Genomic DNA, 21,602 nt, shown 5'->3' with positions numbered 1-21,602 from the left:
TAACTACTAGTAAGGCAACATGATTTTGTAATGATTTTTATTGTGATTGTGATTTGATTTGTGATATCTGTTTAAAAAGTACAATTTTGTTCAAAGTGCACATTGTAAACAAGTCTAGGAGTATTAAAGAGAAGATTATAATATGAACTGATAAACAATTGTAGATGTCTAAACAACAGATTTTTCTATAAATTTACTTAGTTTTTTTTGCGAATGTAGAGGACATTCTATTTAAATTATTCCAGCCTTTGCAATTTGATAACTGGCTACTCAAATTGTGATTTTGATTTTATTCCAATATATTGAGAAGCTCTAACTACTATTACCACTACCATCACTACTACTAATGCTTCTACTACTATCATGACTAATACTACCACATAAGTACAGTGCCCTCTTGTCTTTCCAGGTGGTCGAGTGCTGCAGATCCCCAGAGCACAGCTAGAGGACTCAGGCAGATACAGCTGTGTTGCCGTGAATGAAGCAGGAGAAGACTCTATTCAATATGACATCAGGGTTTTATGTCAGTATCTCCAATACAGTTTTTAAATAGACTTTGGGACAATGAAATACCACTATATTGCACATAATGCTAAACAGCTTAACTAATTGGTTATATGTAATCTTTTTTCTTTTAGTACCTCCAACTATTCGTGACTCAGACTCAGACATGCCCGATGAGGTCACTGTATTGGTCAATAAAACAACTAAACTCAATTGTCAGGTGGATGGAAGCCCCGCCCCCAATATCACATGGTACAAGGATGGCCAGCCAATCAGAGCCGAGGCCACACATCGCATACTGTCAAACGGGCGCATTCTTCAGGTAAGCATGAGTATATATATGGATATATATTCAATATCTGATCTGTAATTTGTTTATTTTTGTGAATAAATACTTTGTTGTTGTGCTTAGGTGTTGAGTGCCCAAGTTGCTGATACAGGGCGTTATGTGTGTGTGGCTGAAAATGTTGCAGGAAGTGCAGAAAAATCCTTTAACCTCAATGTTCACGGTATGTTGCATTGTGTGTGTCATGATGCACCGTATCCTTTTTTATGTAGGTTAGGAACTAGTTATAAAAGTGCACTGCACCTTTGCTTTTCTGGTGGAGAGTCTGTGACTGTCACCTGCTTGTCTCATGAAACTATTATCATTTTGCCTGGAATGTTCCTCAAGTTCTGTGGTACGTGGTATGTTTAACACTGGTGACATGAAAGCTCCTTTGGGTGGCACTCAGTTATTGTGTTTTTGTGTTTGCCAAATTTAGAGTCAGTTGTATCCCTGTTTTCTTCCTTCTATGGGTAATTTCTTGGTTGGAACTACTGTAGCAATGATATAGTCATTTGTTTACCTGGTCTTCGCTAGATTAGAATTAGACTAGAATAGTCCTGGTTTAGATCTGGTTTAGACCTACTTTAGACCTAGCAGTATTCTGAAAGTCATATCTTTTAATATGACATAAACTTATTTTGTATTAACTATAAATACTACTTCACATTTTGTGGAACATTCCAGCCAAAATAAAAAGTATCTCCATGGAGAAAGAAAGGTTTCAAACCCTACCTATCTTCACCTTCACCTGCCCCTTTAAAAATGTATTGAATATTGTATCGGACATCACAGTTATTTGTGTACATCATATTTTTATTCCTTGTATAAAAAGTTTGATTGTAATGAATATTGTTTGGGTTCTTTCAGTCCCTCCCTCTTTCATTGGAGTGAATCCAGAGAGTGTCACAGTCGTAGTGAACAACTTTGTGTCTTTGTCGTGTGAAGCAACGGGCATCCCTCCTCCTGCTCTGAGCTGGTTAAATGAAAAAGGCCCAGTCCAGGCCAACAGCAATGCACTCATTATGCCAGGTATCAAAATATCTGGTTACACGCTGACACTGATATACCTATTAGTTTAATGTCTTAAGTATTGCATTTTCCTTTTATGAACAGGTGGCCGTACGCTGCAGATTCTCAAAGCAAAAGTTTCAGATGGTGGAAAATATAAATGTGTGGCAATAAATGCAGCAGGAGAAGCTCAAAAAGTCATTCACCTCACAGTTTATGGTTAGTTACTGCTTCATTTAATGTTTAGCTTTAATTCAAGTAGAAACATATATTTAACCATCGAAATAAAATATCCCTTACTGCAGTCCCTCCCAGTATTCGTGACAGCAGTAGGGGGTCTCCTGTTGTGGTGAATGTGCTCCTGGGCAAAGCAGTGACTCTGGAGTGTGAGTCTAACGCCGTCCCCCCTCCCACGGTCACATGGTACAAGAACGGAAGAGTTGTCACTGAAACAGCCAACGTGCAGATCCTTGCCAATGGACAGAGACTGCAGATCAAAAGCTCCGAGGTGAGTAGTTTGATAATAGTTTAAAGGTACACTACGTACCTTTCCTGTTGGAGGGTCTGTTATCTCCTTGTCTTCATATTGCGATGTTATTGATTTTACTGATATGGCACTGAACTTATCTAACTAGTAGTTACAAGTCAGATCTTTGGAGACGCAAGCCCACTTACAGTAGAAATGCATGGTTTTTTTGCAATGCAAGTTTATTTTTCTTCTTTTTTTGCAGTAGAAACACCTGTAATTTAACTGATCTGTGTAATAATACTGTGGATTTTTCCATGCAAAGTAATACTATCTTCATAGTGACAAGCAGGTGCCTTACACCTCTCCAGAAAAGTTACATAGTGCCCCTTTAAATATAATACTGAAACATAACCACATTAACATAAACTGTGCTATGTTCTACTTCTTCTCTTAGGTCTCTGATACCGGACAATATGTGTGCAAGGCTACTAACGTGGCAGGTCAAGTGGACAAGAACTTTCACCTAAATATTTATGGTACAGAATTTTTGTCTTACATAAGTTTGGATGTTAGTTATAGTTAGTAACCTTACAATATTTTTTTTCTATCACCCAGTTCCTCCAAGTATTGATGGTCCATCAGAGGAGACATTTGTGGAAACCATCAGTAACCCGGTCACTTTTGCCTGTGATGCTTCAGGGATCCCTCCTCCCAGCCTCACCTGGCTCAAGAACGGACTCCCTATTGGTGAGTGTATGAGCCTTTATGTTAAAGGTTCATTCTGTAGAGGGTCCTCCACCTGCTTGTCTCCATGGAGATGAGATACTTGTAAATATGCAAGATTGTAGCCAAGTTAATTTCCATCCTGTTACATAAACCACATGATTCATTAAACAGAATATTACCCTGTATGGCATTTAACTCTGTGGTGACGCCATTAGGCCAAGTTACGGGTCAGATTTGTGGAGAGGTGACCCTGCTCACAGTAAGAAAGTATGTTTTTTTAAGCAATATAACACCTGTTGTAAAATGAATTCAAGCTAGGTGAGTTTAATGTCATACTGTGGAACATTGCAGGCAAAAAAAATAATATTGCTATGGGGAGAAGCAGGTGGTGGACTCCCCCTCAAGAAAACATAGTGCATCTTTAAGGAATAACAATATTTATACTGTGAACTGCATTATATACATTATATGTATAATATGATAATTATGAATTCTTGTTTAGAGAACTCTGAGTCTTTGGAGATGCACATTTTCTCTGGAGGCAGCAAGCTTCAAATCGCTCGGTCTCAAGTTTCTGACAGTGGCACTTACACCTGTGTGGCCTCGAATGTGGAAGGAAAAGCTCACAAAAGCTACCACCTCACCATACAAGGTATTGGCAAATTAATTGCCCAATCTAAATGCCCAGTCACCTCAGTACTATAAAACTTTGTGTCATATATTATTACTATTACAAGGGATGCACTGATCTAGCTTTTTCTGTTCCAAAACTTAGATTTCAAGGACCTAAAATATTATACATTTCATATTTCACACAAAGAGAATATGGTAAAAATTATCCAAGTGAGTGTCGTAACTGTTACTTAGACTTAGACTTAGACTTAGATGAACCTTCTTGATCCACAAGGGAAATTACCTGGACATAGTAGCTCACACATCACAATATATTTTAATAACAAAAGATAAATGGTAATAATAATACATTTTAAAAAATAATAAGTTGCAAAAATAGAACGAGACTGGTGTCAGATAAGACATAAATAAATATATACGTACAAATAAAAATAAAATATAGAAATAAAGTAATAAAAATCTATCTCACCTATATGCAAGAGGTCGTAAGGAAAAACAGTGCACAAATAATGTGATGATGACAGGACAAGGCATAAAGATATCTGTTTATCATTTTTAAGCAACTTCAGAACCATTTTGAAAGAAAGAAAACTTTAATATTATGAAATGTTGTTCTTATTACAACAGTTTATAGACCAAAGTTGAATATTGGTTTAAGAGATATCTTGAAACCGATATCCAATCCACTTAACATGTTCAATATCGGCACTGTTATACGATACCAGTGTTGTATTGGTGCATCCCTAACTATTACTACTATTATTATTATACATTATATTAACAGAGCTGTTTTATCAGTTCCTCCGAGCATCACAGGGTCAGAGATGCCGACTGAGATGGGAGTTTTGTTCAATGAAAGCATCCAGCTGGAGTGTGAAGTGCAGGGAAACCCAACTCCCACTGTCCAATGGCTGAAGGATGGAGAAGTCATTAACAGCTCTCCAAATTATTCACTAAGGTAAAATAAAAGGCGAAAAATAACTGTTATAGCCAGGAATGCAATATCTTTCAATGAGACGCACTGATCCAAAACACATTATGTTTTTTATTAGTATCAGTCCAGATGGGAGGATACTGACTTTGGATGGAGCTGACACCGCAGATAGTGGAAAATACACATGTGTGGCCACCAACTCTGCAGGAGAAGAAGACAGAATATTTAACCTCAATGTGTATGGTATGTAGTATTGGCTGATTTTTTTTCTTGAAATTTGTGTACAGATATATTGTATAATCTCATGAGGTCAAAACATGTCCACTGTGTGATCATTTTGAGCATCAAACACTGCATAGTTTTTTTGTAAAGTGCTATAACAAAGGTGCAAGACTGCATGCAGTCTAATTACAAAGCGTGTTCTTATCCGATAATCAGGAACTGCACATTAGCACGCTAGTTGTTGTTAGCTTTACTGTGATGGCTGAAACTCTGGTCTCTGAAAGTAGTTAAAAGAACTTATAAACTCATCCTAGTAATTGGGATGCTCCGAATGCATAAGGTAAGGGAGGAATAACTTTGGAACACTGCAAACTGTTTAAAATGAACTAGTTCTGTTTTTCACACTTTGAAGACAGTAAAAGCAGGTACAGTGCCTTTAATATGTATTTTTATATATTCTCCAGTGCCTCCCACCATTGATAAGAGCAGAGAGGGAGCAGAGGAGGTGGTCACAGTTTTGGACAGTTCTGTTAACATTGAGTGCGTTGCCTCTGGGTCTCCTCCTCCTCAGCTGAACTGGCTCCGAAATGGCCTCCCTCTGCCAGTCTCCTCCCACATCAGGCTGCTCTCCGCTGGACAGGTGCTCAGGTAGGTTAGGGGACAGGGCTCAAATACGGGCAAAGCGATTTCACAGAACTAGTATTACACAGGATTATTCACATGCTATCCTGTTGATATTAACTGTCAAAGTAGTACTCAAATACAGATTTGACAATTCTTTATTTCCCTCTTTCAGAATAACACGCACTCAAGTGTCAGATGGAGGAACCTACACATGTGTGGCATCAAACAGAGCAGGAGTGGACAATAAACATTATAACCTACAAGTACATGGTAAGTATAAATATGAGTAATATTTTGAGTACTCTCATCTTACTGGGTATTCTGGGTTTAGACTCTTGGGGGATTTCTGTGGACAGGTTCCATGTTCGGATGGGAACTCCAGTTTTCCCCATCTATCTAAACCATGCACACTGAATCTTCCAGATGATATAGTTTTAAGCAAAGCTAGCAAGATGGGTTCCTGTGCAATGTACTGTGGCACCTACTGCTCCTGACAGTTTGCCCCAGTGGGACTGAAGGATGGGTCAAATGCAGGATGATACATTTTCTATGTAGACAATTAAGTGTACATTAACCTTAAATACGATATAGGCAGGATAAGTTGTACGTTAAGGACCACACTTAATTAAAATATAACAGCTCTAAATTTGATTGTAAAAACAGATACAGAAAGAGAAAGCTTTATGCATTTTGTATCTTTTTTCTTCTTTAGTCCCCCCGGGTCTGGATGGAGCAGGTACCATAGAGGACCTGACCGTTGTAAGGGGAAACACAGCCGCTCTGGTGTGTGTGGCTGATGGGACTCCTGCTCCTGTCATGACCTGGTTTAAAGACGGACAGGTGCTCCAATCTGACAGACAGGCGCACCGGTCAGAGGGACAGGTGCTTCTCTTGAACCTGAACACCACTGTACAGATCTCGAAAGTCACAGTGAATAACACAGGAAGATACACATGTGTAGCTAACAACACTGCAGGACAAGCTAGCCGCCATTTCAACCTCAAAGTACTGGGTAAGTTTATAAATGTGATTGCAAATGTGTTTTCTTGCTCAGTAATGGTGTGATATGGCATGTTATCCGGATAATTACATTTTAGCATTTATTCATGGGTGTGATGAAAACTGACCATTTAACTTTTCAAGACAAATGTATATCCTTGGAATGGTGAAAAGTACTCAAATTGGCACCTATAAACAAGAAGGAAATTGTTCTAAACCATTGTCAATTTCACTTCTCCAAACTAGGGTTATCAAACAAAATGGATACTTCAGTGCTAATTGATACTAGAACTAGTCTCAAAAATAGTTGTCGTTTGTATCAGTTATGAAAAAATACCAAATCTGACTTTTCCTGAGGATGATTTAGTTCTATATTGAATGAAGTGCATGACCACATGGAAAAGTTATTTTATCAGAATCTGGTACCATTTTCTTTAGTGTCAGATTTGTTAATGAGTTTGAATATATTTTACTATTATGATAACACTATTCTAGACAACTACTGTAATAGAAATATTGAAGATTTTGTTCCTGTATTGATCCATCAGAGCCTCCACACATCGCTGGCTCAGGGGTGCAGGATGAGGTGTCTGTGGTGGTCAATAATGTTCTGGAGCTTCACTGTAACGTCTCTGGTATCCCACCTCCATCTTTAACCTGGCTCAAAGACGGCCGCCCACTCCCTCAAACAGACAGCCTGCGCCTCTTGAGTGGAGGAGAGGTACTGCGTGTGGCTACAGCTCAGGTTTGGCACCGTTTTTGAAACAGGCTTCCATATACACTGGTTATGTTGATGTAAGATAATTTTATCTGGTATTTTCACATGCTTTAGCTGGAGGACACTGGTCGATACAGCTGCTTGGCCAGCAGTCCAGCTGGAGATGACGACAAAGAGTTTCTGGTTCGTGTGCATGGTAGGTTAATTAATTAATTGATTAATCAGTGCATTTATATAGCACCTTTCAAGATACCCAAAGCGCTTTACAGTTCATTATTCTTTCACTCAACATTCAGTGGTGGTACGCTACTACTGTAGCCACAGCTGCCCTGGGGCAGACTGACTGAAGCAAGGCTGCCAATCTGCGCCGTCAGCCCCTCCGACCACCACCATCACTCACGCACTCACCACTTTCATACTAGGCAATGTGGGTGAAGTGTCTTGCCTCTTCCCAAGTACTACCCAGGCCCAGCCCTGCTCAGCTTCTGAGATCTGATGGGATCAGGCTTTGACAAGCCAGTATGGCCACAAGGTTACACTTAAAGATGCATGGTGTAACTTTTCTGGTGGAGGGTCCATCAAATGCTTTTCTCCATGGAATGTTTCACAGTATGGTATTAAACCTTTCTATCTTCATGGAGACCAAACCAGACCAAGTTACTGGTCAGATCTGTGGAGAGGCGACTCCACTAACAGTCGGAATGCCTGTTTTTTTCTAGGTATTTTTGAGCTATAAAACCACCTGTAATTGAATAAATGTAAGGTACAGGTATTTAATATCATATTGTGGAACATTCCTGACATATCCATAGAAACAAGCAGGTGAGGAATCCTCTACCAGAAAAGTTATGCAATGCACTTTTAAAGCTAGGGTACATGATTTTCAAACCATGAAAGAAGGAAGTAGATATTTAAAGATTTGGTAAGTTTTCCAGTGCAGCCAAGAGTCCTGAACCTGCTTGTTTCCATTATATGCTATTCCTTTACTTGAATCTTTCACAGTAAGGCATTTAATTTATCTCCATGGAGACAGACAGATGACACCACCAGGCCAACTTACAGATTTTTTAAAATACTAACACTTGAAACTAAATAAATGCAACATAGACCAGTTTAATGTCATATGGTTGAACATTCAAGGCAAAATACAGATATCTCCATGGGGACACAAAGGAGGAGTACCTTCAGCTAGAAAAGTTATATAGTACACATTTAACTGTGTTTTACTTGATCCTAGCTGAGAACAAAGCACAGTGGTCTGATTTGCATTTATTTTTATGATATACTTTATTGGGTGGGGGACTTTCCCCATTTACAAAAGAAAAGTTGGTAATGCTACTTGAATATACTTTTCTTTACAGTCCCGCCTAACATTATTGGGGAGAGTACTCCACAGGACATATCAGTGCTTTTGAACAGACAAATTACCCTGGAGTGCAAGTCTGATGCTGTCCCTCCTCCAACTCTAAGCTGGCTCAAAGATGGACAACCACTGAAGGTCAGAGCTCAAGCTAACACACAGCTGGCATGCTAATAGGTGAATTGTCTAATGTGTTCCATATGTTTTACAGGCTTCTCCTCGGATCCGTGTTTTGTCCAGTGGCCGATACCTCCAGATAAACATGGCTGAATTAAATGACAAAGCCCACTACACGTGTGTGGCTAGCAATGTGGCTGGCAAGACTACAAGGAATTTCAACCTTACTGTCAATGGTATTTCCTTCCACTTTTATGTTGTATTACCTTATTATTTATTATACAAAAAAATTGTCAACCTCATAGTGTTACTGCATAGGGAATATACTGCATTAAGCAATTTAAAATAATTGTATTTATTTTATATAGTATCACATATCTCATTACAAATAATTGTTTGTCTAGTCTGCCAATCAGAAAAAATAATCAATAATAATAAATTATAGACTGCTAAAATAATTGTTAGTTGCAGCCCTATAACTGCCCTTTATAAAAGTAATTTTGTGTCAAAATTTTCACTCTCATTCTATTGTCACTGGCTCCCTTCTCAGCCAATGATAACCTTCAAAAATGATTTACAATTAAGTCTTTGACTTGATTGATTTGATTTGTCTCATAGTGGCCCCTACGATTAAAGAGAGTCCAACAGCAGTTTCGGTGCATATAGGCCAGCCTGCAGTGCTTGAATGTATTGTAGGGGGTGTGCCCCCACCTCGAGTAACCTGGAGAAAACATGGGGCAATATTATCAGGGAACAACCCCAGGTGAGTTAAGATTATTGTTTTGAATTATACATGTTTTCCAGTATTATTAACATGTGTAAAAATGCCATTTACAGATACACGTTTAAAGAGGATGGCTCGCTGCATATTCACTCGGCTCAGGTCACAGATACAGGGCGGTATTTGTGTATGGCAACGAATCCAGCTGGGACCCAACGCAAGAGAGTTGACCTGCAAGTCTATGGTAAAGACTAACAGCAGATAGATTTATATACTACTACAGACAGAGTATGACTAAATTTCATATTGGTTGGGAAGTATTTGAGTCAGTGAATGGCAACAACTGCTTTCTGTTTGTGCCCTCTTGATATCTGATTTACTTTCCAACTTCTCATATTATCAAAAAGGGTTTCTGGAGATATTTGTGAAAAATATACTTTATTGTAAAGCACTGTACACATAATGTTTACTGATATTGATAGTTAAAATGTGATCTAACCTCCGGCATGTTTAGTTTCTTATTGAATTCTCTGCCATCTCCCCTGCCGTTATGGATTTTGGTGGTGCATGCTGGGATTCTCCTGGAGCTCTATATAGTATGTATTAATCATCCTTTTTATTTGTCAGTGCCTCCTTCTATCTCTGAGGGCCGCACTAACGTGACAGTGACAGTGAACATTCAGACCACTCTGTCCTGTGAGGCCACAGGGATCCCCAAACCCACTGTCAGCTGGAGGAAAAACGGACGCCTCATTAACACAGACCAGAACCAGAATATGTACAGGTTGAACCAGGTTTTTTCACTTCCTCTTTCCTTTTTAGACGTTTGCTTTTGAGAGGTTTATTAAATAAATCAGGTGCATAAGGACACCCCTGTCTCACACCTGTTGCCTGTTGCAGGTTGCTGTCTTCTGGATCTCTGGTCGTCATAGCGCCCACAGTGGAGGATACAGCTGTGTATGAGTGTGTGGTCTCTAATGAAGCAGGAGAAGATTCTAGACACATTAACCTCACAGTCCATGGTGAGTGCATAAACAGACAGGTACAAATATGTAAATAATGTGTATTTGTAAATCTATTTTTTGTTCTTTAGTGCCTCCGTCCATTGCTGATGAGCCCACAGAACTTGTTGTTACAAGGTTGTCCCCAGTGGTCATAGCCTGTACTGCATCTGGGGTTCCTGAGCCAAAAATCCACTGGAGCAAAGATGGCAAAAAACTGTCCCAAGACGGGCAAGGATACAGCATCCTGCCCACAGGTCAGTCTAATTATGCATCTCATTGGTGGACGCCAGAGCACACATCAAACCTTTACCTTATTAACTGAATAGGTATCACATGAACAGCTGAACCGCATAAGGTGTTACTTACTGAAGAATTTTTTTATGGAAAACAAATACTTGTTTCTTTAATATGTTTACTTGATTTAAAAAGGGTTGATTTAACAGCACTTAAATCACATTTCTCGATTTCTTTTAGGTCAAATTGAGATCGATTCAGCTGAGCTCAGTCACGCTGGACGCTACAAGTGCACTGCTCAAAACGCTGCAGGCTCCACTGTGCGACATGTGCGGCTCACAGTCCAAGGTGAAAATCATGAAAAAATCATGAAAATATTATAATAATACTAATACTGCACATACTGAGGTCTCTGTGAAATGTGTCCCATGTTTATTGTGTTGATCCGTTCAGAATTTCCGGTGATCCAGAACCACCCGGTTGACATGGATGTGATTTTAAACAACCCTGTGACACTGCCCTGCAAAGCAACAGGCTCCCCCACTCCTACTATCACCTGGCAGAAAGAGGGCATCAACATCCCCACAAGAGGTCAGTTTTAGTTCTGTTTAATATGTCTGTGGCAAAGGAGAAATTCATGCTGTCAAATGAACAAAGTTTATTTGATCGCAACTCATCCAAGCTGCTTCTTCAGTTCTGGTCAGAATGCTGGTGGGTACTTCTTTATATCTGTCTGCAGGGAGGAGCTAAGTACAGTGAATTTAATTTTTCTGTTATTTTCAGTGTTATCCATCTATCCACCTATCTATCCATCTATCCATCTGTCTCTCGATTTTTCGTTATGTTGTTTGTTTGTTTTTTCAACATAATAGGTGGCGTTTACACAGTTCTGCCCAATGGGAGTCTTCAAATCTCCAAGTCTTCTGTGCTGGACTCTGGTACTTACATTTGTGTGGCTCAAAACACTGCAGGCACGGCTCTAGGCAAGACCAAACTCAGAGTGCAAGGTAAACTGTTAAACATGTTAAATGTATTAGAAATGTGTTGCCGAACCAGCCAGTCTCTTCTTATATACAGTATAACTTATTTTACCTGCTATAAATACTGTAACTATGTAATCAATCATTCATTCTGCAGAAATGTATTTCTCGGTTTTTCGCATTTTTTTTCTCTGAACCCGCCATGTTTGTTTTGAAACAAACTGACCATGTGTTTCTCTCACGGCCTATAGAAATCAGGGAGCCAGAATATAAGTGTAAACCTATAAATTTTTGTATAGTATTGTCAAAGTGTGTGGTATTGGCTGGCCAGGCAAGAAAATGTGTCATAAATTTCAAAAGCAGAATACTTTGTTAGCTCTTCCTTCACATATAGGCCCGTTCACAGTAATAATGTACGTTTTTACTGTTGTTTTTAAAAAAATGACACCTGTAATTGAATAAATGCAAGATCTGTATAATGCCATACTTTGTAACATCCCAGGCAAGGCAATGACATATCCATGAGACAAGCTGAAGGCAGAAAAGGCAGGCCTCCACCAGAAAAGTTGCACGGTGCATCTTTAAAAGTTATATATTTTGTCTTACAGTGCCTCCTGTGATCAGCTCAGATCCTCAGGACTACATCTCCCCTGTGGACTCCTCTGTGACACTACAGTGTACAGTAGAAGGCACTCCTGCTCCCTCTGTGTCATGGCGTAAAGACGGGCAGCTCCTCTCAGACTCTATTAGACAAAGGGTGCTCAGCTCTGGGTCTCTGCAGATTGCCTTCGTTCAGCCCAGTGATACAGGACACTACACATGTACAGCAGCAAATGCAGCAGGGACAGCCAGCCTGGACATGACTCTGACTGTACAGGGTAAGTCACAATTAACTCTTTTACTACCGACCCTGTTTGTTAAAGAAACCTCTATCCTCTAGATGTTTTCTAGACTTTGCGGTCCCATAGAAAACAATTGTGCTATAGTAAAATGTGAAAAAGTGTTCGGCAAAGGAAATCTCCTGGCCTATACTTTCAAAAACCATTCTACGTTCATCTTTCTCTTTTGTTACTAGTAATTTTCATCAAAAGTGGTCATTTTGAGACACAATGTTTTGATAACTGCACTTTTTATGAAACATATAGATATGAAAATGCGTTTTTTATGTAGTTTCTGGTTAATTTATGTTCTTTTAGTCCAGAGCAATGACAGAAATTTCAGTGGCAGGCAAAGCGCTAATTTAACATTTGCAATCTTGTTATATTTTTTATATAAAATGCACTATGCAGACGTATCTATTGTAAACCTTATATCTACAGTTCCTCCTTCCATCCGCGGTGGGGAGCAGGAGGTGACTGTGGTGGAGAACAGTCAGGCTCAGCTGGTGTGTATGGCTGAGGGGGTCCCACAGCCCTCTCTGTCCTGGGAGAGAGACGGAGAGCCTCTGAGTGACAGCTCCGGGGAGTACACCATCCTGCCATCAGGAGAGCTCATCATTGACATTGCCCAAGTGAGAACATTTAGACTTACAGTTTCCAAACAATCATTACTTAGGTGAATAAAATAGAATTCTGTCAAGTGGATAAAAGTTTTTTAAAGTAACATAATGTAACATTCTGGAGGTGAGTTCGGTAAGTTTTATGCCGTACTGAAGATGTGGAGGATTTTTGAAAGACAAAATTTGCATGGAAACAAGCAGGAGGAGGCCCTTTAGCACCAAGTCAGAGTAAGCTTTCTGGAGATACAAGCCTGCTCACATTTAGAACACAGGATTTCAAGTGCAAAGAAAAAAATCACAAATCTACTTGGATGAGTGGCAAAAATGTATTCATTCTTAAAAAACCTTTCTCCAATCGACAAAATGCCTTTTTCTCTTGCTATGGCCCTACCTGGACTACTGATCGATTGCAGAGACAATAGGTTGATGGTTACTGGTGATCTTTTTCCTCCAGCCTGAAGATGCCGGCTCTTACACCTGTGTGGCCACTAATGCTGTGGGTCAGGACAGTCACACTGTTACAGTCTCTGTCCACACACATCCTGTTTTCACTGAACTGCTTGGAGATGTGTCACTCAACAAAGGAGAGCGCCTTCTGCTGGCCTGTAGTGCCACTGGCGTCCCTACACCGCGAATCACCTGGGCCTTCAATAACAACATCATCCCAGGTATTTCGCATAACACAGTTGTCTTGTGTTAAATGAAATATAAAATGGACTATGGGCTGTAAATCTACATCACTGGTTGTGTTTGTACCACATTAAAACTGGAACTAAACTGGGACTAAATCTGTAACTAAAACAGGATTAAACAGGGCTAAACTAGAACTACGACAGGACTAAACCAAGTCTACAGCTCGACTAAACTGAGCTCAAACTACTGCCAAATAAGGACAACTGTTAATGTTTTTTTTTGTTTTTGTTTTTTATTGTTTCAGTTCACTATGATCACATGAACGGCCACAGTGAGTTGGTCATAGACAGAGTGACCAAAGAGGACTCGGGCACTTACACTTGCACTGGAGAAAACATTGTGGGCTCCGTGAAGTCTGTCGGATTTGTTTATGTTAAAGGTAAACTACTAAAAACTACAACAGATTTGTAAACTTTTATTTATTTATGTATTTTTAACTTAAAATTGTGGTTAAACCACAAGATCATTCTGTAACTAGTCCAATTTTATCCAATATGTATGTACATTTTTCAGTATCGATAATAAATGTTTATCTAGTTTCCATACTAGTTTTAGCATCATTGAATTTTGGTCTTTTTGCAGAGCCCCCAATCATTGATGGAGACTTGCACTCAAACCGTATTGAGCCTCTCGGGGGAAACGCCATTTTAAACTGTGAGGTGAGAGGAGACCCTCTGCCCACCATCCAGTGGATCAAGAACGGTGTCAACATCCATATTAACAACCGCATCCGACAGCTGGACAATGGCTCTCTGGCCATCTATGGGACAGTGGTATGTCATAATTGTGTTGCTGATACAATTTTTTTTTTACAGTACAGATTTTGTGTTATTTGACGTGATTGTGGCCGTATGTCTTTATTTTTTATAGACTGAAGATGCTGGTAATTACATGTGTGTGGCCACAAATGATGCTGGTGTTGTGGAAAGAAGTGTCACATTAACTCTGCAAAGTAAGTTTTTTTTATTTTATTTGGACTATGCATAATAAATATATCACACCAACCAAATTTAACTCATTAAATGGCCTATGTAGCCTTTAAAGGGGCACTATGTAAATATAGTTTGCCACCTTCCTGTTTCCATGGAGATGTTATTGCCTTTTCTGGAATATTCCTCCACCAGTTATTTATATATATCAAAGTTATTTTTTTGTTTTCGTGTAGCTTTTTTATTTTCACAATTAATGGTCATTGATTCTTTCAGGTGCACCAGCTATAGTAGTGGAGCCCTCCGATACAGTGATTGATGCTGGTACTACACTGGTCCTGAACTGCCAGGCGGAGGGAGAGCCCACCCCGATGGTGGAGTGGTCTCGAGAGGGGCGCCCACTTTTGGGCAATGAGCGATTCTCCAGTTTGACCAACGGCTCTCTGCGCATCACCAGTGCCCAGAAGGAGGACACAGCAGAGTACGAGTGTGTGGCCAGAAACCTGCTCGGGTCTGTGCTGGTCAGAGTCACTCTTACTGTACGAGGTGAGTACTCTGTGGCTTTTGTTCACATCAATTTATTAACTAAAAGGAGGCCTAGCAAAAGCTCTAGATATTATTAGGATTTTGTGCAAAAAATACCATACATACAGAAAAGTACAAGTAAACTGCATCTTCATAAGGGAAAGGCAGATGAAAATGTCCTGTTACGCCCAAAACTCTAGCTAACTCACATCAGGCTTGTAGTGCTATCGGCCCCTCTGACCACAGATGTGGGCGATGTGGGGAAGTGCCTATGCCACCTGGTATTTCCAGTGGTCTCCCATCTGAGTACTAACCAGGCCCAGTTTTGCTTAGCTTTCGAGATCGGTTCTTCTATACATACACATAAATGAACTAATACGTACATACACTATAAATACTGTCTTTCAGTGCATGGTGGGTACTCAGAGTGGGCTGACTGGGGTCCCTGTAGTGTGTCTTGTGGAGCTGGAAGTCAGAAGAGACTGAGACAGTGCAACAACCCACTCCCAGCTAATGGGGGGCACCACTGCACAGGGCCAGCTTCAGAGACACGCAGCTGCCATGGAAAACCATGTCCAGGTGAGTCTGGATGGATGTTTAGGCATGTCACAATAAGAGATTTTGAAGAGTGATATATTGTTTCAGAAAATAACACTAACTCTCATTTTGAAGACCACTTTATGCAACTGATTAACTTTTAAAGCATGACAATTTACAAATATAGATACAATATTTGCTGGAATAAATTAATAACACAATTAGTAGCCAATTAAGCTCAAATGTTAATGTAAAAGTACATGTGATATACTGGATCCAAGAAATATTGTTCATTTCTAATTTAACGGTGCACTATTTCACTTTTTTGGATGCAGCTAAGACAACTGCTTGTGTTTGTGGAGATGCTATTGCTTTGTCTAATTTTCCATAGTATGACATTAAACTTGTCTATCTTCACAGAGTCAAGCAGGTGGCACCACAATCCAGATATATGGCGAGGCATGTTTTACTAGCATTTTTTTGTGATAACACACCTGTAATTGGATAAATAAGTTTTATAAGTTCCTCATATAGAGGAACATTTCAGGCAGAGACTAGCATCTCTTTGGAGATAGGCAGGTTTTTGATCCTCTACCAGAAAAGTTCCATAGTGCACCTTTAAGCAAATATAGTAATTATCATGACAGATTTTTATATATTGCTAGCATTACTAACAATGCATGTGTTTTAAATGTGTGCAGTGGATGGTAACTGGTCTGAGTGGTCAGTTTGGGAGGAATGTTCTAGGACTTGTGGTCATGGCAATAGGACCCGGGTCCGGACCTGCAGCGACCCTCCCGCGCAGCATGGGGGCAGAGCGTGTGAGGGTAAAGCTGTGGAGGTCATGATGTGCAGTGTGAGACCATGTCCAGGTAAACAAAAGGCATACATCAGACACATTATGCAGTATGAATTCAGGCCGCATTCACACTTTCACATTAAATCATGACTAGACAGGATTAAACCTAAAATCTACATTGACAACCAAATGAGAACACGTGAATGCAGCCTTCGCAAATACTTATGTGACTGTTTCAACCATAAAGTTTTACATTTTTGTATTTTGCTGTATTAGATGTAAGGCATTTATTGGTGGGTAGCATAGCAAAAAGTTTACTCCTGAAAAAATAAGTAAAAAAAACTTAACATGGTAGTAAGTACAAGTACAAATTTGTGGTCCCAGAAATTACTCAAGTTAGCATTATTGTAAGAGTAACTGCATGGACATGTAAATTGTCCAAAAGTTGGATGAAAAGTATGTTGCATGAACATGCAACATTAATTACAATTAAAAACATTCATCAATATACTAGAGTGAATTATATGACTTAGTCTTACCCCCTACTGATGATTTTCACAGTTTTAATCTGCATCAGTATTTATGCCCCTAGTAACTGCATTTTACTTTGTCTAATCAACCTAAACCTTTAAAAATGTTATTACTTGCCCTGGAATATTCCATTGGGCAAAAATCCTCCATGGAGGAACAAGTAGTAGACCATTGTCCTCCAGAAAACTTAAATAGTCCACCTAGTTTTATTGTTGTTTTGCATAACCTTGTGTGTTGTAGATAAATAAATAAAGTTTGACTGATGGATTTGATAATTGTAACTTTGATGATTGGTACTTTACAGTGGCAGGTAACTGGGGTCCCTGGCTTGCCTGGAGCCCGTGCAGTGAGACCTGTGGTAAAGGGATGCAGTCCAGAGTGAAACTGTGTAATAATCCCCCTCCTGCTTTTGACGGACCCCAGTGTGAAGGCAGTGACACACAGACTCAGGTGTGCAAGGAGAGGCCCTGTCCTGGTGAGTGCTTGGTCTAGTCGATCTGTATTTAGTCATTTGGGGAAACAGCAAAACATTAATAGTTTAAAAAATGTTAGTCACGAATCTGCATGTTTTTACCTGATTTATGATTAATATTGCTGTAAATACTGGGTGTATGTGATGTGTGTGATTTCTAGTCCCGGTTTAGTCCCAGTTCAATGTAAATCTAGTTGTAGTGTGTGCAAGAGTGAATGCAACACAGAATTAGAAGAATGGCAAGTTTTTAGAACCAAGCCCTAACATTTATGGAGTTTGTGTGTTGATATTTCTTTAAAACAGTGAATTTCTCATAGAGTTATAAACGCCCCTGGCGTCTATCAGAAAATATGATATCAAATTTGTGAAAAAATTACGTGAACTCAGTCTTTTGGAATAAAAAATACAAAAGGCGTTAATAACATTAACTGTTTTTGTCAGTGGATGGAAAGTGGTCTTCATGGGTAAACTGGGCGGCGTGCAGTGTTTCCTGTGGTGGCGGGACCAGGCAAAGGACACGCCTCTGTGCAAGCCCTGCCCCTCTGCATGGCGGACGCCAATGTGAAGGAAGTGATGTACAAATCGACTTCTGCAACAATGACCCATGCCCCGGTGAGAAAGGTTAACTGTTGTGTACACAGGGCTGTGCAAGTGCTTATAAACTAATCGCTGAGAATAATAGGATGCTCAGAATTTGGACCACTGCAAACCATTTAAAATTAAATAGTTCTGTTTTTCATGTTTTTGGGTAAAATCAAGTTTGTTTGTTTGAATTAACAAAATGTGTAAAAAGTACTTATACTCACATAGCTCAATAATAAACATGTTTATGAATTTGTATCGAACCTCTCTAACCTTTACCCTGTCTAACAGTGAATGGTAACTGGGGTTTGTGGAGCTCATGGGGCAGCTGCAGTCGGTCGTGTAACGGAGGTCAGATGAGGAGGTACAGGACATGTGACAACCCAAGACCCTCTAATGGAGGACGAGCCTGTGCAGGAGCAGACTCACAGATACACAAGTGCAACACAGAAAACTGCCCTGGTGAGGATTTATCTATCTTACTGTAATAATACAAAAATAATAGTAATGCATCACACTTAACCAGTATGGTTTACTGGCTGGACAAAACCTCTCAAAAAATGTACACTATAGTCATTACTCATTTACTCCACATACCAGGGGGTGCTGGGTAGATTGATGAACACATGATCTATATCATCTGCTCCTCGGACCACAACAAACCACTTTAATTATTGTCGCTCTCTCCTTATGTGCTATACTGTGTGCCATAAAAACAACCAAAATGTATTTAAAGTTTAAATTACCTATGGTGGCAAATCACTGGCAAATTACTGTACTTAAATAAATTTTTCTGGTATCTATAGTATTTGAAATTCTGGCAACTTTTGTCTTTTTGATAATGTATTGTTTTTTAAGTACATTTTAATCTAATTTCTACTTAAGTACCTAATTTGAGCGTATAACCTGAAGTTGTCTTTATTTTTCAGTGGATGGGAGCTGGGGTGCGTGGCAGTCATGGAGTGAGTGCTCAGTGTCCTGTGGTGGAGGAGAAAGGAAAAGAGAGAGGCTCTGCGCTGACCCACCTCCGTCCAACAGGGGTCGCACGTGTCCTGGAGACTCCTCTCAACTGTCCCGCTGCAATGCTCAAGCCTGCCCTGGTGAGAAACACAGCACTGAAAGAGGAATGTCACAATATTATATTTAGTGTAATGATTATGGTGAAAGAAACTATGACTATCTTATTATTATTCATGATTCTTGATAATGTCTTAACAGTGAAATACTGGATTTTTTTTTTTTTTTAATATCCCCTATATTTTGCAGTATCACATTTTTTGGAGCTTTCTATCATGTTATAACATTGTTCCCTCATCATAAAGAAGATCTTGCAATCTCCCCTATTTGAACTCACCTTATGTTTAGAAGTACAATTCTGTCCAGTGCTCAGCTGAAAAGCTCAAACAATACACTACAACAAACCTAATGTGATGTGCAGTAGTTTCATTAGCAGAATGCACACCGATTGTAATGTCATAGTGCTCTGAAGGGGGAGTGACTTAACCCACAAGGGGAGACTCACAGCATCACAAATTAAAGTGAAACTAATTCAGCCAGTTAATGCATTACCTGAAAACTGCAAAGTGTACATCCAATAACAAGTGGGTATTTTTTCACATTTTCAGGTGGGCCCCAAAAGGCTCGTGGCAGCATCATAGGAAACATCAATGATATAGAATTTGGCATAGCTATTCTAAATGCTTCTATTTCTGATGATGACACTGACAGCAAAGTGATCGATGCAACGATTTCTAATATACCACGGACATTAGGTAAGTTATAATACAGAGTACAAATGTACAAGTACATTTTTGTAATATACAAATTCATGGTATTGTCACTATCAGTAATGATTTTATGTTAAATATAAGGCCCTGCAATGCGTAAGCTTATCTCCATCCTAAACCCGATCTACTGGACCACGGCTCATGAGATCGGAGAAGCAGTGAACGGCTACAGTCTGACAGGAGGAGTCTTCAGAAGAGAGACACAAGTGGAATTTGCTACAGGTAGACACATACAGTAGACATAAAATTATAGCTGCACAATTGATCGCAATGGAATTTAAATTACAATTTAAATAGTCAGTTTTGAAATGCTGTTATTATTTTAACAATATAATGCCCTCTGTAAACAAACAATATGCTGTCTTTTTATACAGAAAATTTGCTAATCGTGTAGTTCAGAGCTCTACAAAATGCTGAAATTCATGTAATTCTTATGCCTATGATCTTATGGAAGAAATGTTCTCAAATATTAATGTTTCTGGATGAAGTTCAAATCTGCAAAGTGAAATGAATCCTTACTTGAAAACATACATTGCAAATATAATTGCGGTACATCCAAAAAAAAAATCGCATTTTGATTTTTTCCCCCAAATTGAGCAGCCCTGTTTTAAAACCTGAAAATAAAAACGGTTAACTTCAATGTAATGATTTCAGGGGAGATCCTGAGGATGACTCATATTGCCAGAGGGATGGACTCAGACGGAGCTCTGCTTTTGGACATCGTCGTAAACGGACACATCCTTCAACTGCCATCAAACGCTGACATAAGCATCAAGGTAATACTTTGAAAAATATATGTTTAAAGAAGATATTTTATGAATTTTTTCTGCAATTTAGTTGTAGTTTAGCAGGTAAATATCTATATCATTATTTTACATTTTCTTAATGCCAAACTCTGTATATATTGAACGGTTCAAAACTGCAGAAGTTAGAGACCCCGCCTCTTTATGGTGGCAGTGTGGAAGGCAGCAGATTATTTTGTATATATTGATTATTATGTATATATTTGTTTATGTATATGTTACATTTTTTAACCCTTCACAAAGAAAGAACAGAACTGTGGGCGGGGATAGGAGAAGGGGGTACACTGAAACTCAAACCTCAAATACAGGACAATGCAGGACAAAATTACTCAAACATGCAAGAATCTTTCAAAATACATCTTTAGTTAGTTAGCTAAACCATTGTAACATGCTTAAAAGTAACATCTGCAGCCAAACCCAATACAAAATGAGTAGAAGGGAGATCAGGCAACGTTTAAAGCCCTTTTGAAGAATATTTTGAATGTTTCCTTAAAAATTAAATGTCAGTTATACTTCCTACCATGCAAAAAGTTAAAGGAACTAATCTGTTCTAATGTGTTGTTTTAGGATTACACAGAGGACTACATTCAGACAGGTCCTGGGCAGCTTTATGCTCTGTCCACACGCATGTTCAGCATCGACAGAGAAAGTGTCCCTTACTCCTGGAACCACACCATCTCCTACGACTTGGCCAAAGGGAAGATGCCCTACCTTGTAGAGACTCTGCACGCTACTGCTATCAGCGCACTCTACCACCCACTGGAGGAACTGCTGGTCTTCAGGATACAGGCTGCTATAGCTAAAGGTTGGACCAATGATGTCAGTATATTAGTGGCATTTGGAGAGCCATACCATATTGTAAATG

The 21,602-nt window shown here is 39.3% G+C and overlaps 1 protein-coding gene across 1 annotated transcript in view; it reads left to right on the top strand.

Moving 5' to 3' along the window:
- The window catches only part of hmcn1 (hemicentin 1), a 113,264-nt gene that overhangs the window by 84,765 nt on the left and 6,897 nt on the right, over positions 1–21,602 (top strand). The window contains exons 55-97 of the mRNA XM_055164762.1: positions 410–523; positions 639–826; positions 917–1,013; positions 1,700–1,861; positions 1,946–2,059; positions 2,146–2,348; positions 2,764–2,845; positions 2,925–3,056; positions 3,538–3,687; positions 4,467–4,626; positions 4,721–4,845; positions 5,289–5,472; positions 5,621–5,718; positions 6,161–6,460; positions 6,996–7,192; positions 7,280–7,361; positions 8,527–8,663; positions 8,737–8,878; positions 9,261–9,405; positions 9,480–9,607; positions 9,991–10,147; positions 10,264–10,385; positions 10,457–10,621; positions 10,842–10,949; positions 11,055–11,192; positions 11,474–11,608; positions 12,190–12,459; positions 12,901–13,091; positions 13,534–13,747; positions 14,017–14,151; positions 14,355–14,545; positions 14,643–14,724; positions 14,978–15,247; positions 15,635–15,805; positions 16,465–16,635; positions 17,398–17,568; positions 18,007–18,177; positions 18,439–18,609; positions 19,077–19,247; positions 19,773–19,919; positions 20,019–20,156; positions 20,589–20,710; positions 21,305–21,542. Of these exons, the coding sequence (XP_055020737.1) occupies positions 410–523; positions 639–826; positions 917–1,013; positions 1,700–1,861; positions 1,946–2,059; positions 2,146–2,348; positions 2,764–2,845; positions 2,925–3,056; positions 3,538–3,687; positions 4,467–4,626; positions 4,721–4,845; positions 5,289–5,472; positions 5,621–5,718; positions 6,161–6,460; positions 6,996–7,192; positions 7,280–7,361; positions 8,527–8,663; positions 8,737–8,878; positions 9,261–9,405; positions 9,480–9,607; positions 9,991–10,147; positions 10,264–10,385; positions 10,457–10,621; positions 10,842–10,949; positions 11,055–11,192; positions 11,474–11,608; positions 12,190–12,459; positions 12,901–13,091; positions 13,534–13,747; positions 14,017–14,151; positions 14,355–14,545; positions 14,643–14,724; positions 14,978–15,247; positions 15,635–15,805; positions 16,465–16,635; positions 17,398–17,568; positions 18,007–18,177; positions 18,439–18,609; positions 19,077–19,247; positions 19,773–19,919; positions 20,019–20,156; positions 20,589–20,710; positions 21,305–21,542 (6,789 nt within the window). The remainder of the gene's footprint in view (positions 1–409; positions 524–638; positions 827–916; positions 1,014–1,699; positions 1,862–1,945; positions 2,060–2,145; positions 2,349–2,763; positions 2,846–2,924; positions 3,057–3,537; positions 3,688–4,466; positions 4,627–4,720; positions 4,846–5,288; positions 5,473–5,620; positions 5,719–6,160; positions 6,461–6,995; positions 7,193–7,279; positions 7,362–8,526; positions 8,664–8,736; positions 8,879–9,260; positions 9,406–9,479; positions 9,608–9,990; positions 10,148–10,263; positions 10,386–10,456; positions 10,622–10,841; positions 10,950–11,054; positions 11,193–11,473; positions 11,609–12,189; positions 12,460–12,900; positions 13,092–13,533; positions 13,748–14,016; positions 14,152–14,354; positions 14,546–14,642; positions 14,725–14,977; positions 15,248–15,634; positions 15,806–16,464; positions 16,636–17,397; positions 17,569–18,006; positions 18,178–18,438; positions 18,610–19,076; positions 19,248–19,772; positions 19,920–20,018; positions 20,157–20,588; positions 20,711–21,304; positions 21,543–21,602) is intronic.

The sequence above is a fragment of the Boleophthalmus pectinirostris genome, unplaced genomic scaffold, assembly GCF_026225935.1.
Source record: "Boleophthalmus pectinirostris isolate CB_2022bp ecotype Guang Dong unplaced genomic scaffold, ASM2622593v1 HiC_scaffold_7, whole genome shotgun sequence".
Classification (NCBI taxonomy): Eukaryota; Metazoa; Chordata; class Actinopteri; order Gobiiformes; family Gobiidae; genus Boleophthalmus; species Boleophthalmus pectinirostris.
This window is presented reverse-complemented; position numbering and strand designations above follow the sequence as displayed.